The sequence below is a fragment of the Scyliorhinus canicula genome, chromosome 16 (genome assembly GCF_902713615.1).
Source record: "Scyliorhinus canicula chromosome 16, sScyCan1.1, whole genome shotgun sequence".
Taxonomy (NCBI): Eukaryota; Metazoa; Chordata; class Chondrichthyes; order Carcharhiniformes; family Scyliorhinidae; genus Scyliorhinus; species Scyliorhinus canicula.
The window spans coordinates 6,414,978-6,436,411 of record NC_052161.1 but is presented as its reverse complement, the minus strand read 5'-3'; the positions used below and the strand labels follow the sequence as shown (position 1 = coordinate 6,436,411).

The 21,434-nt window shown below is 42.6% G+C and overlaps 1 protein-coding gene across 8 annotated transcripts in view; it reads left to right on the top strand.

The window, feature by feature from the left end:
* lcor (ligand dependent nuclear receptor corepressor) overlaps nucleotides 1-21,434 on the top strand; it is a 140,991-nt gene that overhangs the window by 44,386 nt on the left and 75,171 nt on the right. For 7 of the 8 annotated variants that reach the window (XM_038773406.1, XM_038773403.1, XM_038773402.1 and 4 more), the window contains 2 exons: nucleotides 1,957-2,089; nucleotides 15,043-15,315. In XM_038773406.1, coding sequence (XP_038629334.1) covers nucleotides 15,093-15,315 — 223 coding nt within the window. In that variant the 5' untranslated portion in view covers nucleotides 1,957-2,089; nucleotides 15,043-15,092. Of the gene's footprint in view, nucleotides 1-1,956; nucleotides 2,090-11,407; nucleotides 11,516-15,042; nucleotides 15,316-21,434 lie in introns of those variants that run through there. The other variant, XM_038773408.1, reaches the window with a different exon arrangement.

Genomic DNA, 21,434 nt, shown 5'->3' with positions numbered 1-21,434 from the left:
CATATACCAAAGGCGAGTGAACCGCCAAGAGTAGTAACTGTTTGTTTGCTTCAGCGTGAAGGAGAAGGTCCTGTGCTGGGCAAAGCAGAAGCAGGTGGTGCAGTAGGCTGGAGCTGGTATACGCAGATACCAGGACTTCATGGTGGAGTTGGCGAGGAGGCGGGAAGCCTTCAGCCGGGTGAAGAAGGCACAGTACAACAGCAAGGTACAGTGCGGCATAGTGTATCTAGCTAAGTTGAGGGTGACCTACATATCCAAGGACATTTATTTTGGGACGGCGGAAGCGGTGGAGAGGTTTGTGAAGGCAGAAGGACAATGGCAGAATTAAGAAATGGGATTGAGAGCTGGTCTTGTACTGATGTAGCCTCATGTAACTTTATTTTTTCTCTGCGTGTTGGTGTATGTACTAAATGAGTCGACGCTGTATATTTGGACAAGGGAAGAGTTGGGACTTTTATTTGCAATGATGGCTCTTTGGGGCTTGGGTGTGTATTCTGGGCTTGTGTGTTAAAGGGGATTTCTTTGTTTCCCTGGGACCGGGCGGGAGGGGGGTGTAAATGAGACCCGGGCGGGGGCCTCCACACTTGCTGGTTTCAGCCAGCCAGTGAACGGGAGTGAGATGGGGGTGGGGCTGTGGCCATCGGAGCCTGGTAGAACAGGTTCTGATGAGTCTAGCTGAGTGAAAAGTTGAGGGAAGGAACCGATGCTGCGGGGGAGGAATTTCTGAGAGGAAGTGGAGGGGAGAATCTGTGGGGGGGAGGGGCTACAATTCACGGGTGTCATTCACAGTACATTTTCGAAGATTGGATCGCTTTGAATAGTTGGGGGGTGGGGTTGGGGGGGGGGGGGGTGGACTATATATGTTAATGGTGACCATGGGCGATTCCTGATTCCCTTTTTCTTTTTCTTGGGAAGTTACTTTTTATTTGATGCTTATATTGTCATTAAGGGCCTTTGTTTGGGGGTTGGTGGGAAGATGGGATCGTTGTTAATAAGGGAATTGACATTGTATTTGTTACAGTTTATCGTTTGTTGGTCAGGTGTAAATTTTGAAAAAAATGTGAAAGAGGAGAATAAAAATATTTAAAAAAAACTTTGACAGCCACTGATAAGACATGGCCATCAGGTATTCTTCCAAATGCTGCGAATGTTCGCCACCACTTGGTGCAAGACCCTAAGACTTCTGAAATTGGTATTGGAACATGTTGATTGAGCTTATCTATCCTCTGCTTGTAGGTCCTTTCTGTTGGGTATGGCCTCCCAGGAAGTGGATCTGTCTGCTAATCCTCTCATGTGGAGTTGCAGGTCTATAAGGGGCAGGCTGTTTCTGCTCCTGCTGTTGGTACTCATCTTGGTTCATGTCTCAGGCCCAAAGCATAATACAGCATAAACAGCACTCATGCTGGCCGATCTGATAGATCAGAGCTCCAAACTGCTGCTCTGATGTATAAACCTCTAAAATTGTAAAAGTTAGCCTGTAACACAATTAGTGTGAGCAAAGCCTTTCACACCAGAACCAGCTGTGAGGTTTCAATACTTATTGCCATTTCTCCTTATCATATTTTCAGCCCCTCAGTTGCTGCTGTGCTCTCACCTGGCTTTACTAGCAAATTTCAGGAAGCCTGAGAAAAATGTGGACCTACAGTTAAATTGCAAACATCATGTTACTATCGCTGCAGTTAACTGATTAACATATTGAAATTGACAGTATGCAGCTCCTGGGGAGATTGCTCGCGCGCAGATTAAGATACCAGAATTAAATGTGGAAGTCTGGTTTGGTACAGGCTTCTGAACATGCTGTCAGCTTCCCTGGTTTTAATCCCCACCTGCTCCCAAACCAGTGAGCACCATGTATGAAGGTGCTATTTATACATCAGCTTCTATGTAGGATTTATATCTAGTAAATTTAATAGAACTCCATCCTTTGGCCCTAATTGCATGCTTGCTTCTCTACAGGAACATTTAGCCTCTCTTGATCAACCAAAATTAGAAGAGGGAGAAAAGGCATTCTCAAGACAGGAACAGGCCAAAATTAACCGTTTAGAAAAACAAGCAGAAGAATTTCTCAATGCTGTCTTTCAGAGAAAAGGTAAGTCATTTAGAGAAGCTGCTGTGATGGAACCATGTTTTGCTTCTTGTGAATTGGTAACCGTTGGAGTTGCATTCTATGTTGTTTTGTTTCTGTACCCTCCAAGTACTTCACAAAATAATTGGATTGCCTGGTTTGAAAGCTCGTCTTTTAGGAAGTTCTTCCATTTCATTCCAGGATAGAATTATGTGAAAACTATTGGCTGAATCTTATAACATTAATAGTTATTTGATGCCTCGGCAGTAAAAGGAACTTCTTACTAAGTCAACCAATGGGGAGCTAACTACAGCAGATACTGGAAATCTGAAATAACAGAAAATGCTGGAAATACTCGGGTCTGGCAGCATGGTGAGAGAGAAACAGTGAACATTTCAGTTTCATGTCCATTTGTCTGAACTGGTTCTGACCTAGGGTCATTACCTGAAAAGTTAACTCTGTATCACTTGCCACAGATGGCAAATCTTGTTCTTTGCATTCGGCAAATCTTGTTCTTTGCATTCTATGATTTGAATTTAAGTATTAGTTGATGTCATCGTGGTAAGGTGGATGGTAAGTGTTTGATAGACCCTCGGTGGTGAACATTCACAATGGAATATTCACAATAGAAACTATCTTTAATTATATAATTCAGCAATTGCTTTTTCCAACTTTTAGTCACTCAGTGAAGGAAAACCTTTGAGGTGAAGAGTTTATTCAAGCAAGTACCGTCATTTCTGAAAAGAGAAAATTCTGGAAATGTTCAGCGGTTGTGGCAAATCATGGACATGTGGAGAGGGAAACAGTTAATATTTCAGGTGCTGAAGGAGGTTAGCAATGTAGTAGATTTTGTGCAAGTGAAAAGGGGAAGGAAGAAATAAAGGAAGGCGTCTGAAAGGGCAAAGGAAGGAGAGATTATTTTGAAAAATACATTTAGAGTATTTTTTCTCCAATTAAGGGGCAATTTAGCGTGACCAATCCACCTACCCTGCACATCTTTGGGCTGTAGGAGTGAAACCCATGCAAACACAGGAAGAATGTGCAAACTCCACACGGACAGTGACACGGGTCCTCAGCGCTGCAGTCCCAGTGCTAACCACTGTGCCACATGCCGACCTCTGCAGGAGAGATTGAATGACTAAAGACTTCATGGTGTAAAGGGCAGAGAATGGGAATGGTAGTAGTAAAGAAACAAAAGATTTGTCCAGAGTGAACGGCAAAATAATGAATAGCTGTGTTCGAAAGCAAAATCACAGAAAACAATGAAGTTGGTGCAAGCAAAAAATAAAGAAAAAAAATGTGGAGACCGAGCTTACAGTATGAAATTGTTGAACTCAATGTTTCGTCCAGAAAGCTGTGCCTAATCGGAAGATGGAGTGCTGTCCTCGAGCTTTCATTAAGCTTCATTGGAACGCTGCAGCAGGCCGAAGAGGGATGTCAGCAGGAGAAGGTGAAGAATTAAAATGGTGGGCAACCAGAAGCTTGGGGTCAAGACAGCAAACTGAGCAGACATATTCCGTAAAGTGGTCACCCAATCTGCATTTAGTCTCCCCATTGTGGAGGAGACCGAATTGTGAGAAGCAAATGTTGTATTCTAAGTTCAAAGAAGTACATTTAAAACGCTACTTCACCTTTAAAAAATTAATTTCTGTGACGTGGGCGTTGCTGGCTAAGCCAGCATTTATTACCCATCCCTAATTGCCCTTCAGCAGGTAGTGGTGAGCCATGTTCTTGAACCGCTGCAACCCATGTGGCATAGATACACCCACACTGCTGTTCGGCATTGTACAAGGCATTGATGAGACCGTACCTGGAGTATTGTGCACAATTTTGGTCCCCTTATTTAAAGAACGATGTGACATTGGAAAAAGTTCAAGGAGTTTCACAAGATTGATTCCAGAGATGAGGGGTTTGTTTATAAAGAGAGATTGAGCAGTTTAGGCCTATACTGTCTAGAATTTGGAAGAATGAGAGGAGATCAAACGGAGATATAAAAGATGATAAAAGGTATGGATAAAGTAGACGTGGAGCGGATGTTTCCTCTTGTGGACATTCTAGAATGAGAGGTCGAAGTCTCAGGATAAGGGGTAGCAAATTTAAAACCGAGATGAGGAGAAACTACTTCTCCCAAAGGGTCGTGAATCTGTGGAATCGCCATTGCAGTGTGCGGTGGATGCAGGGACAGTGAGTTACCTTAAGGAGGAGTTAGACAGATTTTTAATTCGTAATGGGATGGAGGGTTACGGCGAACGGGCAGGGAGGTGGAGTTGAGACCATGATGAGATCAGCTATGATTGTATTGAACGGTGGAACACGATCAAGAGGCTAAATTACCTGCTCCTGATTCTTCAGTTCTGATGTTGTAAGATGGAACTATTCTGTCTAATTTCACCTTCCAGCTCTTGGTCTGTAGCCTTGTAGATAGCAGCACCTCGAGCACAAATCTGGTGTTCTTGATTAATAAGGGGATTTCTTGATTAACAAGGGGATCAGGGGTTATGGGGAGAAGGCAGGAGAATGGGGATGAGGAACATATCAGCCATGATTGAATGGTAGAGCAAACTCCATGGGCCAAATGGCCGAATTCTGCTCCTGTACCTTATGGCCTTATGGTTAGAGAGGGAGTTCCAAGATTTTGACCCAGTAACAGTGAACGAACGGCGATAGATTTCCAGGTCAGGTTGGTAAACGGCTTGGAGGGGGGTCAATGATAATCCCATGTATCTGCTGCCTTTGTCCTTCTCGATGGTAGGTTTGGAAAATGCTGTTTAAGGAGCCTTGGTGAGTTCCTGCAGTGCATCTTGTAGATGGTAAATACTGCTGCCACTGTGCATAGGGTGGTGGAAGGATTGAATGCTTGTGGATTGGGTGCCAATCAAGCGAGCCACTTTGCCCTGGATGCTGTCAAACTTCTTCAGTGTTTTTACATTTTATTACGCATTTATGATTTTATAACAACAAATGCATATGTAAACGTAACTCAGTAAATAACACCCACCCCCCCTCAACCTACAACGAAACCCAGCCAACATGGCTAATAAACACAATTCCCCAGTCCCACCACCACCTCTCACTAAGCTTCTTCAGTGTTGTTGGAGCTGTACTCATTCAGGCAAGTGGAGAGTATTTCACTACACTCCTGACTTATGCCTTGTAGACGTTGGATAGGTTTTGGGTTGTTCGGAGACGAGTTACTTGCCGCAGGAATCCTAACTCTTGAAGAATCGATATGGCTAGTCCAGTTCCGTTTTTGGTCAATGGTAACCCCAAGGATTCAGGGATGATAATGCAATTGAATATCAAGGGACAATGGTGTTAGATTATCTCTTGTTGGAGCTGCTCATTGCCTGGCACTTGTGTGGCACGAGTTGGAAATGGTGCTGAATATTGCCTGTGAACATCCCCACTTCTGACCTTCTGATGGAAGCAAGGTCATTGTTGAAGCAGCTGAAGATGGTTGGGCTTGGGACACTACACTAGGTTCCTGCTGAGATATTTTGCAACTGAGATTGACTGCCAGCAATCACAACCATCATCCTTTGTGCTAGGTATGACTCCAACCAGTGGAGAATACTGTGAACAGTTTTGGTCCCATTATCTAAGGAAAGATATACTGTACTGGCATTGGGGACAGTCCAGAGAAGGTTCACAAGGTTGATTCTGGGTATGGAGGAATTTTTTATGAGGGGAGGTTAAGTAGGTTGGGCCTGTACTCATTGGAGTTTAGAAGAATGAGAGGTGACCTTATTGAGACATATAGGATTCTCAGGACTTGACAGGGTAGATGCTCAGAGGATGCTTTTTCTTGTAGGAGAGCCCAGGATCAGAGGGCATAATCTCAGAGTAAAGGGTAATCCATTTTAAAACCGAGATTAGGAAGAATTTCTTCTGAGGGTAGTAAATCTGTAGAGTTCTTTACCACAGAACTGTAGAGTCTGGGTGATTGACTGTGCTAAAGGCTGGGATAGACATATTTTTAATCAGTAAAGGAATCAAGGGTCATGGGAATGAGGCTGGAGAGTGGAGTTGAGGAGTATCATTCTCTCATTATCATTACCATGATCTCATTGAATGGCGGAGCTGGCACCTCCAGAGGAGGCCAAGATGGATCGAATTGCCTACTTCTGCTCCTTCATCTTACGCTCTTATTATAGTCTTTCCCTGATTCCTATTGACTCCAGTTTAGCCTGGGTTCCTTGATGCCACACTCAAGTCAAATGCTACCTTGATGCCAAGGACAGTCACTCACCTCTACCCTGGAGTTCAGTTATTTTGCCCATATTTGAACTAAGATTGTAATGAGGTCAGGAGCTGAATGATCCTGGCAGGACCCAAACTGAGCACCAGTGAGTGTGTTATTGCTAAACAAGTGTTATTTGATAGCACTGTTAGCGACCCCTTCCAGTACTTTACTGATGATCGGGAGCAGATTAATGGGCAGTAATTGGCTAGGTTGGATCTGCCCTACGTTTTGTGTACAGGACATAACTGGACAATTTTCCACATGGCAGCTAGATGCCAGTGTTGTAGCTGTACTGAATCAGGTGCGGCAATGATGGAGCACAAGTCTTCAGTACTATAGCTGGAATATTGTCAGAGCCCATAGCCTTCTGCGGTATCTTCTGACTTCACCTGTTTTTTTATCACGTGGAGTGAATCAAATTGGCTGAAGATTGGGATTTGTGATGCTGGCACCTCCAGAAGAGGCCAAGTTGGATCATCCATTCAGCACCTCTGGTTTAAGGTGGTTGTAGGTTGTTGCACTGATATGCGGGGCTTCCTCAACATTGAGGATGAGGATATTTATGGAGCTGCCACCTCAGCTACAGTGAAGGAATACCGATGTATGTGCAAATCAGCATGATCCATAACTTGTAAGTAGTGATGTTCTCATGCCAATGTTACTCCTATCATTGCTGTTGCTGAAGTGTGGAGGAAGGAGGTGCTAGTGTGTTGCTGCAGTGTGACATGTCAATTTTCCCTCTGAACCTCCCTGATTTTGTTTTTTTCAGGGCTCCATGATACCTTATTTGGTCAAATGTTGGTGTTGAGAGCAGTTTCTCTTGTCTGACATTTAACTCTTGCACCCACGTTTGGATCAAGGTTGTGGTGAGGTCTGTGGCTGAGTTGGTTCTGTTATAAACTGAACTGAGCACTGGTTAGCAATGATTTGTGTTTTTTGATCACTCTGTTGATGATACCTTCTGTTGCTTTATTGCAGATGGGCAGGAGGCTGATAGGGCAGTGATTGACCAGTTTAGATTTTCCTATTTTAGTGATTTGAACTTAATAGGACAGCCATCCAAATTCTCTGGTATTTGCCAGTATCTTGGCTGTGGTTGACCAGGGGCATGACTCGCTTGGGTGCACAGGTCTTCATGTCTCGTGGCCTTTATAATATTCAGTGCATTCAGCTTCTTCATGTTATATGAAGTCTCAGGAGTAGGCTGAGTGAGATAATCCATTTGGCACTTCTGGCTGTGGACATTGTGCCTCGTCTCTTGTACTTATTTGAACACATCAACAAGGAGCAGGAGCGGACAATTCATCTCCACTCTGCTCTGCCTTGGCTGATCTTTGAGTAACCTCAAATTTACAACCTGCCTACACCTGATAACCTAGCACCCCCTTGCTTACCAAGAATCTATCTACCTCTGGCGTAAAGATTTTCAAATACTCGAGAGGTTTTGCACAACTGAATGGCTTGCCATGGCATTTCAAAGGGCATTTAAGATGCTTTTATCATCTTTTCTGGAAGAGAGTTCCACACCCTCTGAGAGAAAACATACCGACCCCTTATTTTTAAACAGTGACCCCTAGTTCCAGATTGTCTCAAAAGAGGAAACATCCTCTCCACATCCACCCTGCCAAGACCCCTCAGGATCTTATGTGTTTCAATCAAGCCATCTCTTACTCTTCTGAACTCCAGCAGATACAAACCTGTTCAATCTTTTCTCCTAAGACAACCCGTCCATTCTTGTATTAGTCTAGAAAATATTCTCTGAACTTCTTCCAACATATTTACATCCTTCCTTAAACATGGTGACCAATACTGTACACAATACCCCAGATATGGTCCCACTAGTGCTCTGAATAACTGCAACATAACCTCTCTACTATTGTACTCTATTCCCCTCGGAATAAATGATAGCATTCTATTAAGCTTTCCTAATTACGGGCAGCACGGTGGCGTAGCACTGCTGCCTCACGGCGCCGAAGACACTGGTTCGATCCCGGGTCACTGTCCATGTGGAGTTTGCACATTTTCCCCTTGTCTGCGTGGGTTTCATTCCCACAATCCAAAGATGTGCAGGGTAAGTGGATTGGCTGCGCTAAATTACCCTTAATTGGGAAAAATAATTTACCAAAAAAAAGCTTTCCTAATTACTTGCTGTACCTGCATACTAGTCATTTGCAATTCATGTACTAAGACACTTGTATTCCTCTGCATCTCGGAGCTCTATCACCTCTCGCCATTTAGAAAATATACTTCTCCATTATTCTCTTGCCGGGGCAGCACGGTAGCATTGTGGATAGCACAATCGCTTCACAGCTCCAGCGTCCCAGGGTGGAGGTGTTAATCTTGGGTAGGGTGCTCTTTCCAGGAGCCGGTGCAGACTCGATAGGCCAAATGGCCTCCTTTTGCACTGTAAATTCTATGAAAAAATGGTCAATTTCACATTTTCCCACATTATACTCCATTTGCCAGATATTCGCACACTCAATTCACCTATCTATAACTTTTTGTAGCTTCCTTATGTCCTCTTCACAACTTGCTTTCCTACCTATCTTTGTGGTGAGAAAATTTGACAACCGTCCATCTATCCCTTCAGCCATGTCATTTATATAATTGTAAACAGCTGAGGCCCCAGCACTGATCATCGTTAGATCTTGCCACCTGAGAAAGACCTATTTATGTCTACTTTCTGCTTCATGTTGGCCAGCCAATCGTCTATCCTTGCTAATAGGTCACCCCCTACACCATCAGCTTATATTTTCTGCTATAACCATTGATGGGGCACTTTATTAAATGCTTCCTGGAAACATAAGTACAGTACATCCACTGGTTCCCCCTTATCCACAGCACATATTACTTCCTCAAATAATTTTTTTTAAAAAATGCTTATTGTCACAAGTAGGCTTCAAATGAAGTTACTGTGAAAAGCCCCTAGTCGCCACATTCCGGCGCCTGTCTGGGGAGGCTGGTACGGGAATTGAACCGCGCTGCTGGCCTGCCTTGGACTGCTTTAAAAGTCAGTGATTTAGCCCAGTGTGCTAAACCAGCCCTTAAAACCAATAAGTAGCTTAAACATGATTTTCCCTTTTGCAAAACCATGTTGACTCTGCCTCATTACCTTGAACTTATCCAAGTGCCCTGCTATAACTTCTTTAATAATAGCTTCCAACATTTTCTTTATGACAAATATTAAGCTAACTGGCCTGTAGTTTCCCGTTTTCTGTCTTTTTCCCTTTTTGAATAATGGAGTTACATTTTCTATATTCCAATCTCTGAATCTAAGGAGTTTTGGAAAACCAATGCATCACTGTCTCACTAGCCACTTCTTTCAAGAGCTTAGGGTGATGTCCATCAGATCCCGGGCACATGCCAGCCCGCAGCTCCAACAATTTAATCAGTACCACTTCTCTGGTGATTGTAATTTTCCTGAGCTCCTCCCTGTTTTCCATTTCCTGATTTATAGCTGCTTCTGGGATGTTACTTGTATCCTCTGCAAAATACCTGTTCAATTCATCTGCCACCTCCTTGTTTTCCATAATCAGCTCTGCAGACTTGCTTTCTATCGGACCAAGGCTCACTTTGTTAGCCTTTGCTTTTTAAGATATTTTTGAAACACTGTTGTTATACTATTGTCTAGGGACCTCTTGTTATCTTAAATTTTTCCCTTCTTATTAATCTTTTAGTTATCCGTTGTGTTCCTTGTATTCGGTCCAGCCTTCTGACCTGCCACCTGCCATTGCTTTATATGCTTTTTCTATAAGGTTGATATTACCGTTAACCTTTCTAATTAATCATAGATGGTGTGCCCTTCCCTTGGACTTTTTCTTACTTGTTTGAATGTATCTATTCTGAGTATTCTGAAACATCCTCTTAAATATTTGCCACCACACCTCTATTGACTTATCCCTTAACCTAATTTGCCAATTCAATTTGGTCAGCTCTGCTTTCATGCCCTTATAATTTCCCTTATTTAAGTTTAAAAACATAGTCTTGGACCCACTCCTCTCCCCCTCAAACTAAATGTAAAATTCAATGCTATCAAAATGTGCTATCTCACATTTATCTGTGTTGAACTTCCTGATTAGCACTGCTTCCTCATAGCGCCAGGGACCCAGATTCATTTCCGGCCTTGGCTCACTGTGTGGAGCTTGCACTTTCTCCCCATATCTGCGTGGGTTTCCTCTGGGTGCTCCGGTTTCTTCCCACACCCCAAAGATATGCAGGTTAGCTGGATTGGCCATGATCATTGTCCGGCTTACGTGGATAGGGCGGGGGAGTGAGCCGAGGTAAAGTGCTCTTTTGGAGGATCGGTGCAGACTCGATGGGCCAAATGACCTCCTTTTGTACTCGTAGGGATTCCATGGATTCTATGAAACTTCATTTGCCAATAATTTGCATATTCTGCAAGTTTATAATGCTTTCCTGTAATTTGTTTCTGTTCTCAGTATTGACTGTCCGTTTCCTCCCCAATTTGGTGTCACCTGCAAATTTAGAAATAGTGTTTTTGGTTTCAAAGCCCAAATCATTAATGTAAATTGTTATCAGCAGTGTTCCCAGCACTGATCGTTGTGGAACATCATCTTCTAACTTCTGCCACTCTGAATAGCTACCCTTTAGTGCCGCCTTCGGCCCTGAAACCAGATGGTAATCCATTCTGACACTTGTCCCCTGACTCCACATTCTCTGACCGTATTAGTTTATCTATTATGGGCCACCTTATTGCAGGGCTTTTGGAAAGCCAGGTAAATTACATTTATTGCATTACCATTGTCTACTCTGTTACCTCTTCACAACACTCAGTAGCTTGGTCAAGCAACATTTTCAATTTTGAAATCCATATCATTATTATTATATTCATTTTTAGATGTTCTTCTATTCTCCCCTTCACTCTGGTTCCATTATTTTTCTTACCATCAATGTTAAACTGATTGGTCTATAATTCTGGGTTTCCTTTTCTAATTGACTGTACATATTTTTAACTCTCATAGCTGAGGTAGTGTTTCTGCTTTCCCAGATAGCTAGGTCAATTTAAGCGGGCCCAGTAAATGAACAAAGAATCTTCTCCGACTTTGTTTCAGATATCTGTTTCATTACATGATCATTTTTGTCTATGGAAAGTGGCAGAATAACACAGCACTAGCCTTTGACTTCGACTTCAACTGCCAAGAAATTTTATTTTGCAATAACACGACATGCAAACCAGAACAGTGACAGTATGTATAATTTTACTGTGGGTATTATGCTTTGATAATTTTCTGTAATAAAATTTAGAGACCATAGAACATAGAACATAGAACAGTACAGCACAGAACAGGCCCTTCGGCCCTCAATGTTGTGCCGAGCCATGATCACCCTACTCAAACCCACGTATCCACCCTATACCCGTAACCCAACAACCCCCCCTTAACCTTACTTTTATTAGCACACTACGGGCAATTTAGCATGGCCAATCCACCTAACCCGCACATCTTTGGACTGTGGGAGGAAACCGGAGCACCCGGAGGAAACCCACGCACACAGGGGGAGGACGTGCAGACTCCACACAGACAGTGACCCAGCCGGGAATCGAACCTGGGACCCTGGAGCTGTGAAGCTCCATGTGACTACTGTATTGATACAACCAATATTGCTAGGTTTCAGTTCATTTCTTGTATTTTTTTTGTCCTATTTATGGGAGTATTATGATAAATTGTACTTCTGGAAAAAGGTAATTTCTCTATTACTCCGACCACCACTTCACCACTTTTCACTGGAATCTCTAACCTTGCCGTACATAATTGAATACTACTCACTTCACCAGTAGTGCCACATATTACCACCTTTTCTGCCAATACTCCTTCTGAATTACATATCTCCTTATCTCTCATTGACTTTTTCCTGTAGTCCTTAAGATGTTAGTCTCCTTACGTTTTACACCTTGTACACATTAATAAACCGTACACTGAAAAATAAAATCTTTAAAATGATCTGACACTTCATCAGCCAACCTCTGAACAGGCTGTATATTGTTTTGCACCTTTTCAGCTGCAACCGTGATTTTTTTTTCACTTTCATAAATCCCACTAGCTTATCCTGTTTAAACAGTCTGCCTTCCCAGTACTTTTTATAAACCACCAACACTGTGATGTTGTGTGTCCAAATTTATTACAATGAAAACATTTAAGTTTTCTTTTCTCTCTTCCACCGTCATAAGTTCCTTTTTAACCCGAGACAAAATCTCTGTAATATTTTCAACTAGACCTCCTTTGCCTTGACCACCTGTGGATTTCTCATTTCATCACTTTCTAATCTTCACAGATTGAAATTGGTGTTGAAAACCAAACCTTGATTTATGAACTAATTCAAAATCATCTGCCATTTCTGCTGCCTGTCTAGCAGTTTTAACCCTTTGCTGATCCACATGAGTTCTCATTACTGCGGGAAGTGAATCTTTACCCCCTCTCCTGCTTGGCGCTTCCTCCCTTTTAGGAGACACGCTGAAGCCCCCTCTCTTTTTATTTCTGTGCACCAGTTTGTTCGCTAGTGTGGTGGCTCCCCCTGGAAATGGATCTTTTTGTACCAAATCTGTCTAATTTCCCCCCCTTCAAGTCCCCAAGTACAGTTGCCTCCCACTCCTCCCCCAGTTCGTGCAAGTCCACACTGTTTCTTTCCAATTCCGTTCTATTATATAAACTTGTTTGCTTCCTCCGGCGTATTGAAATAGTTCTCTTTATCGTTGTACATGACCCATAGTCTTGCCAGGTACAATATACCGAATCGCACTTTGCTTTTAAACAGTGTGGTTTGGCCCCGTTAAAGTCTGCCCGGCGCTTGGACAGGTCGCCTCCAATGTCCTGGTAAATGCGGATGGTGTGTCCCTCCACTTGCACGTCCACGTGCTCCTCGCCCACCTCAGAACCCGTTCCTTGTCCTGGAATTTGTGGAGCTTCACTAATATTTCCCGTGCAGGTTCCCCTGACTTGGGTTTCTCTTGGAGAGGCCTGTGAGCGAAGCCCTCCTCCCCGATCAAATTTCCTAGCATCTTAGAAATACATTCCGGTGGGTTCCTACCCTCTACGCTATCCGATAAACTGACGATTCAAAGGTTCTGCTGCCAGGCCCTGCTTTCTTGGTCATCTACCTTCCCCTTTAGTGCTTTTTGGGTTGTCGGCAACCGTGCAACCTCTGCTTCAAGAGAGGCGATCCACTCGGCCAGGTCAGTGGCTGCTTTCTCCAGGTTCCGCATGGCCGCCTCCTGGGCCTTCAGTCTCCGCTCTGCCCTGTCCAATGTTCCCTTTATGGGGGTCAGCGCGGCCTCTATTGCCGACTTCATTGTCGATATGAGGTCCTCTGTATTGTCTGTTTTTGGAGCACTGTGGAGATAAATTCCATCAGCTTCTCCGTTGACGATTGGGCCAGCGTTGGTGATCCTGCTGGGTTGCCACGCCGGTTTCCCTGTTTTGGCGTTGGGGTCTTCGCTCTTTGTTCTTGCTGGGCTTGCAGCCTGGCTCCTGGTTTGCTGGCATCCCAGTCGGTTGGGTAGTGAGTGAGGGTTATGTTGGAAAACTTTTTCGTACTTTTGGTCCCCGCTTGTCAGGTTAATAGGGTCTAATGAGAGTTTCTTGGAGGGAGCCACATTTCATGCGACTGCTCAGCTCATGGCTCGCAACGGAAGTCCGAGATACTTATACCATTTAAGTAGCATTCAGATGTGCACTTCCAATGCTGAGGAATACAAGGTTACAGGCTAGCTTCTGGAAGATGGGATTAGAATACTTAGGTGGTGCAGACACGAGGAACCAAAGGGCCTTTCCTGTGCATTAAACGTCTATGACTCTAAAGTGAGAATTGTCTCCTCCCCTTAAATATATCATATATATCCCACTAAGAAGTCACATGACCTGCATAGCTAGGACTAAATGCAACCCCTCCTAAATTATATACTCTTCATGGAATCCCCAGCAATCATAACATTTTCCATTAGCTGTCAATATATAAAGAAGTAAATGGTTAGAATCAATCATGCCTCACCCTTTACAACCTCTTAATTACAGTTTTAACAGACACACAATCTAGATACCTTGACCTAGATTCTTTTATAATATTACTGCAACAAATTTATTCCCAAACCCAGGCTTTTAAAAATCTTCCAACAACAGATGTACAATACAATTTATGTACCAATTTCTTACATTCATCACAGGAGTAATTAACTCCAACTATCTCTTTGAAGGTTCAGGCAGATAAAAGATTAAATGTGTCCGAAAAGTGGCTAGTTTGAATAACTAATTGAACAGATATTTTAAGATGTTTATATTGAAAGACTTTTCTCTCATTTGGACACACATGTCAGATAAAACAACAAATTCTACAATCACAAAAACAGAAAATACTTGACAATCTCAGCAGGCCTGACAGCATCTGTGGAGAGAGATGGGAGCTCATGCTTCGAGTCTGGGTGACTCTTTGCCATTTGTTTGTCCAGTATTGTCTTTTTCTGTTTCAGATTCCAGTATCCTTTAATTTGCTTTTAATTCTATAATACTGGTAACAGGTTCAATTAGGATATAGAAAGTAAAGAGAAATGAGACAGGTAAGAGAGGGACTTGTGAGTCAGTGGAATAGCCACAAAGTTTATCAACTGCTGGATATTCTAGCTTCCATCTTGGGGAGAGATTTTCAACCCTCTTTGACCACCTTGAATGAGAATATCCGTGTACTTCCTTTAAAATGAAAAACATTTCTTTTATCTCCTTTGCAGACAGCCCATGGGTTGTGGATCCCAGTATTCCTTTAGTGGCTCGTGATATTATGCATCGAATGATCAGGCAATTTGCTGCTGAATATACCTCAAAAACTAGCACTTCTCAGGACTCTATAGTACTCACCAGCACTAAGGACCAAAGTGCATCTAAAACGCCTGTGCTGGCTGCCAGTGCTCTAAATCCTGTTTTAAGCAAACTTCTTATGGATGACCAAGATAGACCTTTGGATCTAACTGTCAAAAAGTCTAATTCTGAATCAGACAATCAAGGTAAGGCTACAATAACAGTCTTCTAACTGATTTTCTGTCATCAATTTATTTTGCTTACAATAGTTTCCACTGAGGTGATAAATAGGCTGGACATTCTGATCAAATATTGTGATTTTGTAAGCCTGATTTTTTTTTTAAGCTAGAGTCCACTTCCTATCAACCCTCTTTGAAGACTGGCTTTTTGGAGCTGCATGGGTGTTGCATCCTCGTGTTTTGTATTGCAGTGTTGTTGTAAAAAGTATATTTCAAATGATTTATCGCTAAAAATCCTAAAATCAGAGATTGTAACATTTCAAAGTGAGGTTCTATATTTGCATTTAACTGTTTTGTTGTAAAATCTTTTTTCTCTTTATTCTTGAACCTCCCTTCCTTCCAAAGTGCTGCTTATAACCTAGGCACCTCCCCTCATTTTGTGTCATACTCTTTAAAGAGGTTCAAGACCAATTCTAACTTGTATTTGTGTTTTATGGTGTACTCCCAACAATACACCAGTGTCTCGTATAATTAGAGGAAAAGATACTGTGAGAATATTAAAATGAAGGCAGCATGTAACTGAATAATGCAGACGGAAAATTATCCAGGTTTGAGTCCTGCTGTATGCTGATTTAATTTGAATTGGGTTTAGTAAAGGAGAAGAATCTTATTCCTGATTGTAGTGTAGTGGCCCTCCGATAAAATATGTATTAAGATCAAGTGACAATGTAGTGGAGCTATATGCATGCAGTTTTTTGTTTCATTTACAAGGAAGCAACATCTCTTGAATAGACTGCCAATATTTCTGCTTCTGTTACCACTTGGTTGTGTTGGCATCACAGATTGACACCCGTATTCAGCCAACGTTTATGTAGTTGCACTGTTAAGCTCCCTTGGTATCTCTGTAAAAAGAACTAGAAAGCAAGTCTTGACTTCTTCAACTTGGATTTTATTGTGTTCTACAATCACTTCTCCAACACCACAGTGCCACCTGTATTTTATTTATATATATGTATATATGTGTGTGTATGTATGTGTGTGTGTGTTCAGTCAATCAAACAATAAGTGTGACCTATTAAACAATTAAAGCTCTAATTCTAACTCCACCACTGGGGAATACAGGAAACGAATTTCCTTACAGGAAACTCAATCTATAAATTTGCAGATTATACGACTGTGGTGGGTCGTATCTCAAACAACGACGAATCAGACTACAGAGGGATATAGATCACTTGGTTGCATGGTGTACTGAAAACAACCTCTCACTAAATGTTGGAAAGACCAAGGAACTGATCATCGACTTCAGGAAGCGTAGTATGACAGCCCCCCCACCCCCGTCTACATCAATGGCTCCGAAGTGGAGATGGCCGATAGCTTTAAGTTCCTGGGGGTCACCATCACCAACAGTCTGTCCTAGTCCACTCACGTTGATGCAACAGTCAAGAAATCCCAACAACGTCTCTATTTTCTACGGAGCTAAAGAAATTCGGTATTTCTAAAACTTCTGCAGATGTGCGATAGAGAGCATCCTATCCGTCTGCATCACAGCTTGGTATGGCAACTGCTCAGCCCAAAATTGCAAGAAACTGCAGTGTGGTGAACTCGCACAAACTTGCCATCCTCCCATTGATTTTGTCTACCCCTCCTGCTGCCTCAGGAAGGCAGACAGCATTATCAGAGATCCCTCTCACCCAGGCTTTGCCTTCTTCCAGACCCTTCCATCAGGCAGAAGATACAGAAGTCTGAAGACCCGCACATCCAGAGATAGGAACAGCTTCTTCCCCACAGCTGCAAGACTCCTCAACGACTCTCCCTCGGACTGATCTGTTCCCTGTAAGAACACTATTCACGACGCTCTATGCTGCTCTTGCTCATGTATTTGCTTTGTTCGGCCCCTTGTTCTGCACTGTAACCAATCACTATTTGTCGATGTACCATTTGTCAATGTACTCTGTTGATTATTCGTCTGTCTACTGTGTACATATTGTGTACGTTCCCTTGGCCGCAGAAAAATACTGTACTTCAGTATATGTGACAATAAATATCAATCAATCAAGATGCCCCTCTTTAACAATTTTGAATAACTTCTTTGAGCTAGCTCCTTATTTCCTCAGACAGTCAGATAATTGGTAGCAGAGGAAGTGAGAAGCTCAGAAGTTTCAAAATAGTACTCTGTGCTTTGACGTTTTAGATTTAGAGCAGGAGAACTTAGACTTTATGGCATCCGAGAGATTGGATGTATTCTGGTGGCCAATGGATTGGCCAAAAAACGTATCCTGCCTGGCAACAGATAGCAATTGGGTCCTGCCAGGGGGGATTTCCAGAGGACCCAGCAGAAATCTTCTGGACTCCAAAAGGGGATGCTGTGTTGCTCTCTGTCTCTTTCTGTCAAATGTCGGCTGCTTCCTGTTTTTGTGAATTTACAGAAGCTACAGAGAAAGTGGAAGCAGCTCTCTGCTCTGCTGCCGACTGTCTGAGTCTTTAAACCCTGATGAGTCCGCAGTGAAAACCATTACAGACTGAAGGCAAAGCTAGCATCCAATTGTAGACCTAGAGTGAAGAAAGAATCTAACTGGAAGGCGTCCATCTGAAACAAAGACTCTTATTCTTTTACTTTTAGTCTTATTCTTTACACCCCTCTTTCCCCTGTTTGTTTCTGATGTGTGTGTAGAGGGTGGGCGAGTTAAAGATGGGGGGAGGGGTTAGAAATAAGATAGTTAACCAGTTGTATTTTTTGCCTATTTAATTGTAAGTACTGTTAATAGTAAAAGTTAATTGTGTTTAAATTTACAAACCTGGTGACTGTGGTTATTGGCAGCCAAAGGCCAAAGACTTGGATTTAAAAAAAATTAAATGTTAATGTCAACTTTGTTGCGACTCCGAGTCAAGTGGTGCTGGAATTGACCCCACACTAGTCCAGGGGTTTGTAACACTGTTCTCTAGCATCTATTTTACGCTCGCATTTTGTAATCTCTTCTCATTTACGCTTTTCATAGATTGGACATTCTCCCAAAGGACCTATCCTCCCGCACTGAAATAGCCACCGCAAAGATTAGCATGCATCACAAACCGTTTCACTTTTTTAATATCACCTAAAGATGGGAATTTCAAAACATAATTCTCCAATTTAAAGGTTGCCAATGTTTTGTTTGGTCAAACATTTTCTTGAACTTTGGGATCGTTCATTTTTGCGCTTAGTTCTAAAACATCAAAACTGGTGTCCGGTCTTGTTTATCTAGCTAACCAATTCAGCTGCCCAATTAAACTTCGGAGTTCCTCTTTTTTCCCGCCATATACTTTTACAAACCTGGTGACTGTGGTTATTGGCAGCCAAAGACCAAAGACTTGGATTTTAAAAAATTTAAATGTTAATGTGAACTGTGTTGCGACTCTGAGTCAAGTGGTGCTGGACATGTGAACCACTCTGCATCATTTCTAACCCAATGAATGCACCAGAGGCCTGACTTCCAATCTTGAACTCCGTTCTCAGCCCATTAATAACAGTATTTTCAAATTTGTTACTATCACCCCACAAAAAATCATCTACATGCGTTTTGCAGATGGCCCGACGTTTCCCTCCATGATCACATGGTCTGCTTTCAAACTGAAGACACTCCAACTTTAACAAAACTGACCTGCGAGAAATACCAAACTCTGGAGGCGTCAGTTAACCCGTATACACATTTATTTAACTTCCAGAATACCCTTTCTGTGTTTGGCGCCTCTTTTGGAGGACAAAGAAAAATTTCTCTTTGAAGCTCATGTCCCTGTAAGTAAGCAGCTTTAATATCTATCGACTTGCATTCCCAAACACCTGTGGATAGCAGAGCCAAGGTGATTTTTGAAATTACCTTTCTTGCCGCAGGTGAATCTACCTTGGTCACCCAAGTTTTCTTCAAAACCTTGTTCCACCAATCTGGCTTTGGCCTTCCATCAGGAAGCTCCTTTCTGTGCATTTTCATCTATGAGATAGAACTCATTGTCCCTTATCTGAGACCTTAGTGTACATCCCCAATTCTTTCCAACTTTGCAGTTTTGTTGTTTTGCATCTTTCATTAATTTATCATCTAATTTGTTGGAAATCTCGAAGACTTTTTGATCATATGGGTTTCTGCACCTTGTGCCACTCCTTTTCTTGACCTTGTTAAGCTGCGCCCTCTATCCTGCCTTATATCTCGTTCTGAATAGCTGCTGCTTGATCTGCCCCTCCTATTATGAGATGTTCTATCAACAGTTCTTGATCTCTTCCTATGGGCATGTTTACTACCAGACCCTACTGTCTGAACTGACATTATGTTTCTGTGCTCTCCATGTTTGTGCTTCATGTTCCCAATCCATGGGCCTAACCTCCTTCTCTCTCTCCTCTTCCCCCCCCCCCCCCCCCCCCCCCCCCTTTATCTTGTGCATTCAACCAGTTTTTATATTTTCCAGTGCCTTTCCTGCTCTACCAATGATAGTTGCATCCTTCCACTGACTGGCCCCTTCTGGCAAGTATGTCACTTTAGTGCCAACTTTTGGCATTTTTCCTTTGAGACAAATAGCCTCATCCGGTTCATCAGAATTACTATGTCCCTCTTCAGACACCCGTGTCAATTTCCACGATCTGGTCCTCATAATTCTGTAAAAAGTGTATCATAGAATTTACAGTGCAGAAGGAGGCCATTCAGCCAATCGAGTCTGCACCGGCTCTTTGAAAGAGCACCCTACCCAAGCCCACACCTCCACCCTATCCCCATAACCCAGTAACCCCACCCAACACTAAGGGCAATTTTGGACACTAAGGGCAATTTAGCATGACCAATCCACCTAACCTGCACATCTTTGGACTGTGGGAGGAAACCGGAGTAAACCCACGCACACACGGGGAGAATGTGCAGACTCTGATTATTGGGTTACAGGGATAGGGTAGAAGTGAGGGCTTAAGTGGGTCGGTGCAGACTCGATGGGCTGAATGGCCTCCTTCTGCACTGTATGTTCTATGTTCTTTACAGCGGCAGGCACACTACCAGCACTTACTGGACATTACTGGTTCATGTTTAAAAGTAAATTAAAAGTCTCACCCATAGCAGGCATTCCAAAATTTAAATCCAATTTTTGGCCTGAGAAAACAACTCCAGCTTTCGATTCTTTTGGCTTTTTTTAATTGATGTTACCTCTTGTACAGCACAGACATCTTCCTGAACAATGGTGCGGATAGAGGCACAGGACCCGACCTTACATGAAGGGACCTGATGTGTAATGACACTCAGTGTGATAATGTGCTGTGTGATGACAGTAGGAGGTAATGATGCCAGCTGTGTGATGACATGCACTGCGCAGTGACAATAGGTAGCGATGATACATGCGCCAATGAAGACAGGCGGCGATGAACTGCAATCACCTGCATGCAAGGAAAGCCGGCGGCATTGATGCGTTCATGGAGGTGGTACAAAACAACTCTAAAGTTGAAATCGTAACTTAATTGGGAAAAATTGACCTAAAACAAAACCAACTTCAAAATGAAATAACTTAAAGGCAGGCCACTTAAAACAAGAACTTCTAATCTATTCTCATCTATGAATGTGACACAGAATTCTCAGGGCTAACAGTTTATTTTTCGTGGATGGCTATCTACAAGAGGGATCCCTAAGAATGCAAACATACTTCTCAGTATTTAATCTAAATGGTCAAAATGTTCTGCACAGTTTAATCGCAACCCAAATGAATTATATTTAAGATGAAGAGTAGGTCTTAGATTCCCAGAAACTTCATTATTGGCTCTTGATTTTTTGTTTGAAAGTATGAAATATATTTTAAATGAACTTTCGTTGGTTTAGTGCCTTTCAGAAAGTTAGTTTTTCTCTTAAGTGTGACTGTCCTCTCAAAGACAAATCTCTCAAGTACACTGGCACTCATCAAGCAGAAGTGACTTATCGACCTTGAGCATCTTCACAGAAAGGAACAAGGATTGGATTTTTAAAGATTTTCTGTCTGGTGAGGTAGCCAGAGCCAGGAGATCAGCAGGATGCCCAGAGCTTTGCTTCAAGGATGCTTGCAAGTATGACTTAAAGGCCATAAACATAATTTTTTCACACCTGAGAGACACTAACCAGTGACCGGGTAATGGTGCCACCATGATGATCAGTGGTTATAAGGGCTTGACAACA